The 12428-nt window shown below is 42.9% G+C and overlaps 1 protein-coding gene across 1 annotated transcript in view; it reads left to right on the forward strand.

Annotated features, from left to right (window-relative positions):
- The first annotated feature begins 695 nt into the window (after nucleotides 1–695).
- xpo4 (exportin 4) overlaps nucleotides 696–12428 on the forward strand; it is a 53320-nt gene continuing 41587 nt past the window's right edge. The window contains exons 1-4 of the mRNA XM_048239831.1: nucleotides 696–802; nucleotides 5423–5528; nucleotides 7138–7279; nucleotides 8482–8620. Coding sequence (XP_048095788.1) covers nucleotides 737–802; nucleotides 5423–5528; nucleotides 7138–7279; nucleotides 8482–8620 — 453 coding nt within the window. The 5' untranslated portion in view covers nucleotides 696–736. The remainder of the gene's footprint in view (nucleotides 803–5422; nucleotides 5529–7137; nucleotides 7280–8481; nucleotides 8621–12428) is intronic.

Consider the following 12428-nt stretch of genomic DNA (forward strand, 5'->3'; position numbering starts at 1 on the left):
CATGTCTACAGTATTACATACAGCATACAATCTGATTTATATTTCCTTTTTTACATTTATGTATGAATTGAGAATTTGTAAAAATGCTTTCACTGTCCTCACTGTGTAAAATATGTTTAAATTAAATTAATAAATCCTCGGAATGTGTGGTTTCTTTAAATTATGTTTTTACTCCAAGCGTCTTGGGCGGTGTGTCCAAGGGAGTTCCCCTTTCATGTTAGGTAACTGCCCGGTCAGGAAGGCACAGTACCGTGCGTGTTTCTATTTATAACCCACGCTGACACCCTTTCATAAAAACAAACAGCCAAAATGATATAGGCTAAGCTAATCACTCCTGGATGGTAGGAACCACGATGGTGTTTTGGTTTTGGCATGTGGGCCCTGAATGTTCCTTGTCTAGGCTACTCAGTTGACCCAGAACGTGTCCTTTAGTTGGGCTGTCCTAGACATTTTGAAACATGGCATGTGCCGACTGTGCACATTTTTTATGGCAAAGGTTGGAAAAATCGTGAATGACATAATTTTTAAACTCGCAGAGGTCGAAGCTGCGCTCCACGTAGAACTGACAACTCTCACATTCGATTTTTGACTAATATTGTGATTGCATAACCTTCACGGGGCACGGCCGGCACGGCACCGTACTAAAACTCCCTGCCAAAAGTCTCCATGAACTCATTGGCCCAGAGTACCGCTTAGTCCCAGAATGCAGCGCATGGCGCGTCATTGAAGAGAGACCATGATGGCGGCGGTCGGTGCACCAGAAGTGATTTCACAGCTGGAAAGCGCTGCCAAAGTTTTAATGGTGAGATGTAGAACAACGTTTTTTATATGTGTAACTGTCTGTGCTTGGCTTTTGCTTCTGTCTGAAGTTATGAAGAGACTAGGTTGTTAGATCGCCACAGGTATTCGTTTTGAGCGAAGAAAGCGATGCGTGGCGCAGTGCTTGTCTCACTCCATCCCGCAAAAATCCAACATAGCCATCATCTTATCCTCAGAAGCCACTATGGATGACACTGCCTGTTGTGGCGATGATGATTAAAAACTTATCTTGTGAAACACATAAACCTTTTATGTCTCACATCCTTGCTGCGATCAATAAAAATGACCAATATAGAACATTTAAAAGTACCGTAGACAGTTTCTCAGCATCCCCCCATGGTTGCTCTTCGCCTCGGCTAGTTACACGCTGTTGATTCACTTTCGTGTCTATCCATGATCGAGCATGTTCGGTAACTATAGTCCGTTTACCCACAATACGATGTTCAAGTACCACATATATTGGCTTGATTTTGATGTTGATTGTTCTATTTTTGTCAACGGTGATCATTGTTGATCGAGGCTCTGTGAGCATGCGGTTGAACCGAGGCCACTTGGGACTGTAGAGCTATACATGCTAAAAGTTGTGAGGGAAACTCTACGGTTTTATTGGTGAAAGAAATTACCCCCTAACACATGCCTGTAATCTCGAAGAATTATTGCAAACGTCTATATTTGAAGTTAGCCTCGCTGTGTCTTTACAAATAAGCTAAATGGCCCAACTGCTGGTGCTAGCTTAACGTTAGGCCAACTGTAACCCTATTCATATTTAGTCAGGTTGTTGAGCTACGTAATTTCGTCGGTTTTAGAATTAGTTAATGTTAAAAACAGAAATGTCTTTAATTTGTCCTTTCAGAATATGGCTGAAGTTAAAATAGTTATCTGGTGTAAAGTATCATATTTGGCAGAATTATCTAATTATAACTTTGTAACATGTGTCATGTCCTATTATTCGTACCCTTGTTGTCTTGTTGACAGCAACAAGATAATAGTTGCCAATTAACAACAAGTCAGTTGAATGTGCCAATATATTACAAGAAATAATAACCCTCAATACTTAAACTCATAGCCTAATTGATACAAACTGTTACTGCACTGGTTCTGTGCATGACTGAAGAGGAGGTTGTTTCACCTTTTGAGTTATGGATTGAGTTGGTGGTCTGTAAGCAAAATGTATCCACTAGATGTTGATATGGTCCACCTTCAACATATACTGTCTCATTTCTGTTAAGGCAGCAGGTACGGTCTATATAATTTTACTTGTGTTTAAAATGCTTAGGTACCTAGGTATTTATGTTTTTAACATAATATGAATTGTTTATGTTTGAAACATAATATCAATTGAAATGTAAAGTTTGTTATTTCTTGTTGGATGTAAATTTGTCATTTTAAAGGTGCAATCAGCGATTGTGCCGAAATGTTTATATTTAAATGTATTAGCAGACGCTTTTGTCCAAAATAACGGAACAATTACTCCTCCCTTCAGTATTCCCAGACAAACTCCACGCATGGTTTCATATTTATTTGGGGGACAGGCTGTCCCCGCTTTGTTGGTTCCCTGTTTCTGGAGCCTGGGCTATCAACAGAGACCATTTTTATTTTTTAAAACGGTGTACTGACAGAATGCGCAGCTAGCAGTCCTGAGAAGATGATTTCTGAATGTGACAATACGCGTACAATCTCTGACTGTGCCTTTAACTTATGTCAGCCTCTCCTGCTGCCATAGGCCTTTAACTTATGTCAGCCTCCCCTGCTGCCATAGGCTTAGTGAACCTCTTGTAAAAAATTGTAGTAATGCATAGATATTTTAGCTGCTTGAATCCGTAATCAGACTAGCCTACTCCTCGTTCTTACCTTGTGTCCAGCCCACATGTCTCATTCCTTTGCCAGGGTGTCTGTGCCCTTGTGTTAATGTCATAGACGTCCATCCGGTCCTGTGCTTCTGGTGCTGTTTGTTTGCCAGCTTCTGGCCCGGGCCTGATGTTGTTCCTTAGGCTCTCTGGTGCTACTCTGTGCATCTTTCAGGGCAATGTTATTCATTGTTTGTTGTCCAAAGCCAACCCTAGGGGAAAAAAGGCAGCAAGTATAAGTGATTGATTTTCAGTCAAACAGACAATTAATTGTGAATGCTGTTAGTATCAGAACTGTTCATGTTGTCCGTCTAAGGAACCAGTGTTCATCAGTGTCTTCAAAAGAAGTGCTGAATGCACCATCCTATATTATCATAACCATCATCTTCTTCATCTTCTTCATCCTCTAAATGTCATGTGCAGTATGTTAACCTATGTTAAGCATCCAGGCAGTGTCATGTGATCCTGTCTGTCTGTCTGTATGTATGTATGTATTCATAACGTGGTGAGACCTGAAAGGAGTGAGTCTGTAATGCGAATCTGTAATCATTTGTCATTACTGTGTGTGTGTGTGTGTGTGTGTGTGTGTCCAGCATGATAGTGGCTCACATGCTTCCCATCACCTGTCTGCGGAATGTGTTGTGACCCTTCCGTGACCTTTTGCGGAGGACATTCCGTATGGTTGGGCCCTTCAGGCTCGCTTGGCCAGGCATCGCCGAATCACCCAATCAGATTAGGGCGAACGTGATTGGAAGAAGATCAAACGTAACAAGTAAACAAGAACATCTGGTGCCATAAATGCCAGTGAAATTCACCGGCTTAAAGGAGCCGAGACGCGGGCGGAGCTCACTTCCTCATTAGATCACTAAGGGGCAAAACAAAGGTGGCGCTGTTTGGGGGAAGAGTAAACCCACTATCCTCCGTATCAAGATGACCGGGCTGAGTGGAGTGGACGGGTTACCTTGAGTGTTGCGTCATCTGGTTGATGTGATCAATTGCTAGTCTATGTTTAATGGCTTTTGCTTTGCAGTGGATGATAAGAATGTCTGTTGATGTGATCAATTGCTAATCTATGTTTAATGGCTTTTGAATGTCTGTTGTTCGATGATATCTGGATAAGTCACTTGACCGGCTTATTATGCGTATTATTATACCTGGCAAGTCTTTGTGTGTGTGTGTACACGTTTGTGTGTACGTGTGTGTACGTGTGTGTGTGTGTGTGTGTATACATGTGTGTGTATGTGTGTGTGTGTGTGTGTGTGTGTGTGTACATGTTACGTGAGTGTGTGTGTGTTCATGTGTGTGCGTGTACATGTTACGTGTGTGTGTGTGTGTGTGCGGCGTACACGTGTGTGTACATGTGTCACCTGTAATTACCCATTCTCAGAGGGAGCTAGTTGGAGACGCAAATGATCCAAGCTACAATCTTTTATCCCAGCTGTTTCAAAGTCACATCCATCTCCCCCTCCATCCCAACAGTCTGAGTGGTATAGAAGTGTTTCACAGTGACTATTAAATTACAAAATACAGACATACAAAGGGCCCATTGAGACAGCCTACAGAATACCATCAGTCCAGTACATCTACTTGAAACATGGGGCGGTGGTAGTGTAGTGGTTGAGGAGCTGGGCTAGCGTGCAGTAGCCTGAAAGTTGTCGGTTCAATTCCCGGCTTCCACCGTTGTGCCCTTGAGCAAGGCACTTAACCCCAAGTTGCTCAGGGGACAATGTGATCCCTTGTAATATAGCTGACATATGTAAGTCACTTTGGTCAAGAAGTGTCTGCTAAATGTAATGTAATGTAAACAAGAAATAAACTGATTGCAGATGGTGAAGATCTGAGCTCACAAATGTGTGTGTGACTGAAAGATGGGCTCACAAATTTGTGTGTTTGTATGTCAGTGTTTTTTGTGTGTTTGTGTGTGTGTTTGTTTGTGTACTGTCATGAATGTGTGTTATGCCTCTAGTGATTTAGTAGATGAAGGCAGCAGAAATGAATGGGGCATTCCTGTGGCCACAGCTCTGATGAAAGATTTAAAATTTTTTTTTTAAGTGAGTTGGGTGAGGTGCTCGTGAGTGAAGTGTGAATGCGTGTCTGTGTGTGCATTTGCATGCGTGTTCTCTTAGTTTGTGCACTGTCTGTCTGTCTAACTCTGTGTGTGTGTCTGTCTGTCTGTCTAACTGTGTGTGTGTGTGTGTGTCTGTGTGTCTGACTGTGTATGTGTGTGTGGTGGCGCGTGGATAAAAGAGGCCCTTCTCCCTGCTAGCCCTAGCCGCTGGCGGTCTGGAAGTGCTTGTGTGTTGTAATTAAGGCAGGAATGTGATTTTCCTACACTGCTGAGCTGCCGCCTCTGCCTCTGCACACCGGTGCGGTGGCTGCTCCGAGCAGCAGGCCTCCACCACACACCTCAGTCAGCATGGGAGCCACTGTGGGAGTCTGACACTCCCAGACACAGTTAGCATGTGATGCATGCCCTGTGTGTGTGCACACAGAGGCCAGCTGTGTGTGTGGATCTATGTAGTTATGTACGAAACTTAGTTCCTAAGGTGTGTGCGGGGGGGGGGCGCTCTTATTGAACAGGTGATTGCAGGTTTTTAATCTCTGCTCCTGTGCTGAGTTTTTAGTGAGTCGTGTGTGTACGCACCCTTGTGTGTGTGTGTGTTTGTTTGTTTGTTTGTTTGTTTGTTTGTAAGCACGACAGCTCAGATGTTTTGTCTGTTTACATGTAGTCTGACCCTCCTCGTGTGTGTTTGCAGGCACCGCCGTCCATGGTCAGTACAGAGCAGAGGCAGCACGCAGAGCACATATTCCTCTCCTTCAGGAAGTCCAAATCACCCTTCGCTATCTGCAAGCACATACTAGGTGAGTTGTGTTTGTGTGTGTGTGTGTGTGTGTGTGTGTGTGTGTGTGCTTCTCTGCTTCTGTGTCTGTCTCTATCTACAGTATATGCAAGCACATACTAGGTGAGTTGTGTGTGTGTGTGTGTGCTTCTCTGCTTCTGTGTCTGTCTCTATCTACAGTATATGCAAGCACATACTAGGTGAGTTGTGTGTGTGTGTGTGTGTGTGTGTGTGTGTGTGCTTCTCTGCTTCTGTGTCTGTCTCTATCTACAGTATATGCAAGCACATACTAGGTGAGTTGTGTTTGTGTGTGTGTGTGTGTGTGTGTGTGTGTGTGCTTCTCTGCTTCTGTGTCTGTCTCTATCTACAGTATATGCAAGCACATACTAGGTGAGTTGTGTGTGTGTGTGTGCGTGTGTGTGCGTGCTTCTCTGCTTCTGTGTCTGTCTCTATCTACAGTATATGCAAGCACATACTAGGTGAGTTGTGTGTGTGTGACAATGGGTATTGTGTAGCGTGCTTCTCTGCTTCTGTGTCTGTCTCTATCTACAGTATATGCAAGCACATACAAAGGTGAGTTATTGAAGTGTGTGTGCGTGCTTCTCTGCTTCTGTGTCTGAGTATATGCAAGCACATAAATTGGTAACAAAGCTTCTGTGCTTCTGTGTCTGTCTCTATCTATATGCAAGGCGCTGAGAAGCAGTAAACCAGAGAGCTCTGAAATTTCCCATGAATTATTTCTTAATGGTAATACATCATTCTCCAGAAATATTCCCGCTTAGTCATTTGATGTCTTTCTTCAATATAAAGAAAGAAAGCTATTTCTGCATACAGGCACAGTCCTTCCTCTAGTACTCAGTTAAGGCTGTTGCTAATGATCAAGCCCTTTGGTGTTTGGAACATCCATTGACTCACTAACTAATAACTACATGGTGGTTATTTACTGGGCAGTGCAGAGCGTTTTTGGCTGGCTATGTGAAAGATCAATTGACCATGCTAGTGTGAGAGCTGTGACTAGGACCACACATTGAGGTACCATAGCCTTTCTGAATATGTAGTTATGAATGATTAGTGTGAGGGCTATTTAGCATGTTGGTGATGGTCTGGTTTGTGTTGTTTGTCTTGGTGAGTGTGGTTGGTCTGGTATTTATTTTTTTAGCCATGGCTAGTGTGGTCTGCTTGTAGCTGAGTATAGAGAGTAGTTGGTCTGGTTGAATGTGGCTAAGCTAATTGTACTATAAGTTGTTCCTCTTGTTGAGTGTGGTTGGTGTAGTTTGCTGGTTTGATTCAGTGTGTTTGGTGTGGTACTCCTAATAGTGGTGGCAGACAGTGAGTTTAGAAAGGCTCAGATCTATCTCCGACTCCTTGAATCTCGAAGAATTGAGGTGCAGGGTGTGTGCGCATGTGGGCGTGGGCGCATGTGGGCACGTGCGCCAGTGAGTTATCCATACAGAATGACTGTGTGTGTTGGGACATGACGGGACTGGCCGGATGTTGTATGACTGTGTGTGTGTGGACAACTTGTGTTTCTAATCATAATGGAGGCGTGCGTGTGCGTGTGCGTGCGTGTGCGTGTGTGTGTGTGTGTGTGTGTGTGTGTGTTTAATACCTCTTCTCTCTCCTTCTCCCAGAGACCAGTAAGGTGGACTATGTGCTCTTCCAGGCGGCCACAGCCATCATGGAGGCGGTGGTGCGGGAGTGGATCCTCCTGGAGAAGGCCAGCATCGAGTCTCTCCGCACATTCCTCCTTACTTATGTCTTACAGAGACCCAAGTGAGTCACACCCTTGTGTGTGTGTGTGTGTGTGTGTGTGTGTGTGTGTGTGTGTGTGTGTGTGTGTGTGTGTGTGTGCGTGCGCGCCTCTGCCTCTGGGTTTGCGATTGTGTGTTAGTACATTCAATTTGGTATGTTCAGCCACAAATGTGCCTGCTGCAAAATTAACACACGAAAGGATTCCGCTTCTCCCAGGTCCTCTTACAACACGGTGTGTGTGCACGTGTACGTGTGATTAGTATTTATTAGTAATTACTAGTCCTGTGTTTCTCCATCTGTACACACTGGAGCTGACAGCAAGATGTACAATGAATGTTAGATGCACAATCATTTGTTTGCATTGCATAAACATTACCTAGCTGTTTGAATAAATTTGCACAATCAGGCATCTCTGCTGAATGTTGGAAAATCATTCTTCATCATTCATCATTCATGCGTTGAGGTGGTTTGAGCTCTGGGCTTGATGGTAGTTTAATATCCATGTCATAAATGCCCTTTACTGTGAATATACTTTTAAATGTTATTTGATGAAAAATCGTAATGTTTCATGATTCACTTTCCAATAAATGTTTCATCAAATACAGCAAACACAGGAAGTAGGGGTGTTATTATTTCACTGGCTGTAAAGAACAGACACCAGCAACCTGTTGCCAGAATCACAGTCTCTGCCTATAACAGAACATGTTGGCCAATGCAGAGACAGCTGGCCTGCAGGTGGCTTCTGGTGTATTGATGTACAGAAGTATGCATGTGAAATTGCAACTGGCAGTAGGCGTGCTTCCCCTCCTAAATGGTCTCCCATTAACCGTGGCATTCCCGACATGCATTAGATGTAATATAAACAAGTTTGCATCCAAGTGCTTCAAATTACCCTAAATAAAGGGTAATGGCGACCCTAGGAAACTCAATAGACCCCGATAGAATATCTGGCTAGAGATGGACGTTTGGGCTTTTACAGAGATAATTACAGAAACACACTCAACAGTTTAGTACATAAATATGCGGAAGCTGTGATTTATTTGGAAATTGTGAGAACTGTGAGAGACAATTTTAAAGGTTATTTTATTCTCACACTAAATGCGGTCGGTTAAGCCTATGATTTAATACAGTCTTTTTTCCTCTCTTTTTCTCTCTCTCTCTCTCTCGCTCTCTCTCGCTCTCGCTCTCTCGCTCTCTCACTCCCTCTCTCTGTTCTCCTGTAGTCTTCAGAAGTATGTCCGTGAGCAGGTCCTGCTGGCCGTGGCGGTCATTGTGAAGCGGGGCTCGCTGGATAAGTCCATCAACTGCAAGGGCATCTTCCATGAAGTCAGTCAGCTCATCAGCAGCGGCAATCCCACAGTGGTAAGTTAACACAACACAAAATGTTGAATCTCATGAAATGAGAAAATGGTCATAGCTGAACCCCCAACACTGTTCTAAGACTGTGGTCAGCCAGCCTTAACAGATTATCCCAACTAGAGCGTCTGACTATGCACTACTCACCTGACTTTTAAAGGACAGAAGTTCTGTCTGTCCTAAACTGTTCTGTGAACTTTGTCCCAGATTGTTTCAGATTTTTATAGCTGATTTGATACATTTGATTTTCATTCATTTTCTGCCCAAAAATAATAAGATATTTCCACCAGCCTCTAAATCAGAAGACATTAAAAGTTGCATTCAAATTGACTGCTAAGTTCTAATCATCTCAATCCAGATGCAAATGTAAAAGTATTTTCCAAGATTCAAAGGGCCTGTCCCAAGGAGAAAAGGTATTCATTTGAAACTTAAACACGCGTGGGGAAACAACAGTCTAACCAGTAGACTATGATAAACTAGCAAATTAACCTACTTTGTTTACAATATTTCCAGGCTTCAACCAGTGCTGCTTTTCATTCAGACTTATGTGCACATTTATTTATTTGAGTGTTTTTTATGATTGTGTTGCTATTTCTTTTCCCTGTTTGCTTTGATTGATAACTGAGGTGATTAAAATCAGAGGAAGGTTAAGTTTAAAATAAGTGTTTAATTTGATTTTTTCCCCCCTTCTGATCCTTATCTGAAATAGATTAAAAAAAAATCAATAATTATCGATATCGACTGATATGAAATACTTATATTGTGATACAGTTTTCAGCCATATCGCCCAGCCCTACTATGTAGTAGAAAGACCTGTCCTGTAAAAGTAGTTTTTGTGAGAGACAGTGACTACAAAAACGTCACACATCTTAAAGCATGCAACAGAAAAATGTGTACTTCCTTCTCACCAGCCGTCCAGGATCAACACTATGTAGGTATATGTGCCAGGCTTTAATGCCTCACGCAAATGAGAAAGCTTTGACAGCACACTGAAGATACTAGTTAACACATTTTTGCCACTGCCAGTGGAGCTTTGGGTCAGCGTTGCAAGGATATGCACAACTTTTAAGTTGTTACCTCTCTAGTTTTTATTTTGGATAAACTCTTACTGCTGCTTGAACATGCATCTAATGTTGGATGTAGCTGGGGGTCTTTCAGTCGAAGACATAAATCATGTTGCTCATCGTGCCCAATGGTGAGCCAACAACCTTCTCTTTGTCTCACATAGTGTCAGGTGTATTTCCTGGTTCCCCGGAACCATACAGGGCCAACATATGAAACTGAATCCACCTCTTTGCTTTCACACGGGCGGCTGATGCATTGACTCCTGACACACTTATGCCGTTCATAAGTAGTGAGGATTTATGGCCGTGCTTTATTCTGTCATTATCACACTAGCAAAAAACATAAGGTGTGAGGGGGCTGGTAGAAGCTGTTATGCGGTGAGGGAAAGATCCGGAATGCGAGTCATTACTTCCTTCTGGAATGCCAACAAGGAGTAATGAGTCGTAACAGCGGCGGCTGAATGGTAAGCAGCTAATTGAGAATAGCTGGAGGCCAGGTGCTTGTTCTTGTTAGGCGTGGGTAGGTATGGAAATGGCAGTTTTCTAAAATGAGATTCCGCTGACTAATGCGAGATGACGTATGCTAGATGACTGAAGAGATCCCTCGGAACAGTGTAACGGGAAATTTTCAGCTTCAGCAGCAGTTACTCATATGGTCTCATATATACTCATATATGCTTAAAGGAAGTGATCCAGATTTTTTAGGTTGTTGCTGCGTTTGCAGCCCTGGATGGTTTCCTTGTGTCTGTCACCCACAGACGGGTACGCAGTAGTCTGCCCTGTGTCTGAGGGGATTGAGCAATAGAGATATTGAGTAACCAGCCACACTGGGGGAATGCTGAGCTGTAACCAAACCAGAGTCACGATTTAGTCATGATTAGATTAAACCAATCTGTGTACTGTCTGTGGCTAGAAGCACATATTCCACACCGTGCTCTCAATGATTATTAAAGCTACGGAATGAATTTAAAGATTCAGTTTCTTCAACATGAATCACTCTTGTTGTGCTTTTTAAAACCCCAAAAGAGTGTGGGAAAATTCAAGGGTCTCAGTAGCATACAGACATCACACACAACATGCACTTACAGCAGAAATGGTAAACATAAGTATAAGTATAAACATATAACTAAACTCCACTGTACAATAAAGACAGTAGAAGATAAGAAAACTAACAAAACTAAATACACTATATTAATTAAATTTAAAAAGTCCAATGTGCTTGAGGGTGATCAAGCATAAGACGCTTGTAGTGACAGGGCCAGGACTGGTAAGGTGCTCAAGGGAGTGAGTCATGGTGAAGGTGCAAAAAGTAGTCCAACCATAGTCCTTAGTGATGTGTGCATGGCAAGGTGCTCAAGAGAGTGAGTGTCATGGTAAAGGTGCAAACAGTAGTCCAACATTAGTCCAACAGTGCAAGAATAAGGTCTAGAGACCAGCATAAATAATATGGACAAATAGGAGAGTGAAGTATAATGTAGACCAGGTAATATAAAAAACTATGTCAGTGCAAGAACAGGTTGAGGTAATAGGGTTATAGCCATTCATTCATTCAGTATTGTAGCAGAAGCCTGACCGCAGCCATTGATCATGTGTGCTAATATAGCATGAAAAACAGTGTAGCAGTAAAACAGTAGTGAAAACATTAGGCTGTGGACATTAGTAAAACAGTAGTAAAGCAGTAGTGGGCAGTCAGTACTCAAACATGGAGATGGTGGAGAGGTAGACAGACTAAGCAGAGAAGTTTATCTCTCCTCTTCCTTTTAGTGAGGCATTGAACAGTTCAATGGCCATGGGGACAAATGACTTCCTCAGCCTTTCAGTTGTGCATGGCAGTGAGCGAAGAAGTCTCCAGCTTATCAAGCTCTTTTGCTTTTTAATAGTGCTAGTCCTAGTGTGGGCCTGTTCTAGTCCAAGCATCTGACTAATTGTGTCTCGGTCTTGGGTTTGGGTCAGTGGAAGGGTAAAGCTCCTTTAGCTCAAATGGCAGAGAAGCTGAAGGGAAAGCGGTTCTCCTCTTCTCTTCCACTCTGTAAGAGTATCCTTAGTCAAGCACTTGTGCGCTATCTCCAGAAGATGGCGCTCCTCACACAGCAAGTGAGCATCTCCCTGAAGCGTGAGCTTCAGACTTTGGGCAGCATGAGTCGTTGATTGAGCTGTGTGCAGAGTGTTGTTGTGTGGAGCACTTTTATGAACATGGCTTCCATGGCGCTGAGACAACAGCAGCTGTTGCCCTCGGTTACGTTTGTGTTTTTGGGAGTCCCTCGGGCATGGAGGGATTCTAGAGCTTTAGAGCCAGGCATGCTGCTGAAACAGTGGAACGTCCCAAGATGGGGGGGGGGGGCCCATGAAAGGAAGGACTTGTTTATAAGCGCATTCTCTTGTTTATTAGTGTTTTAGATCAAAGATGAGCTGAGATGACAGTGGCACATCCAAAGAGGTGGGCATGTGAAAGGAAGAGCATGCAGTAGGATAAAATGCCCCTGCCTCTGTGAATCCGCTTGTTTTATAAGAACTTTGTCTTGTTTGTTTTTAGATCAGAAATGAGAGAAATAAAAGATGTCACTACAGTACAGTTGCATTCCACCAACTTGTATTCACCATGGATTGACAATTGATTATTGATTGTTGTTAAGAGAGTGGAAGTGAGGAGTTTTTTATTTTTTAGTAGTTTGTATTCAGATTTCATACTCAGAGAAAATAGTTTGAAAGGTTGTTGAAATTAATTTGAAATTGCTTTTATGTATTATGTA

The sequence above is a fragment of the Alosa alosa genome, chromosome 3 (genome assembly GCF_017589495.1).
Source record: "Alosa alosa isolate M-15738 ecotype Scorff River chromosome 3, AALO_Geno_1.1, whole genome shotgun sequence".
Taxonomy (NCBI): Eukaryota; Metazoa; Chordata; class Actinopteri; order Clupeiformes; family Clupeidae; genus Alosa; species Alosa alosa.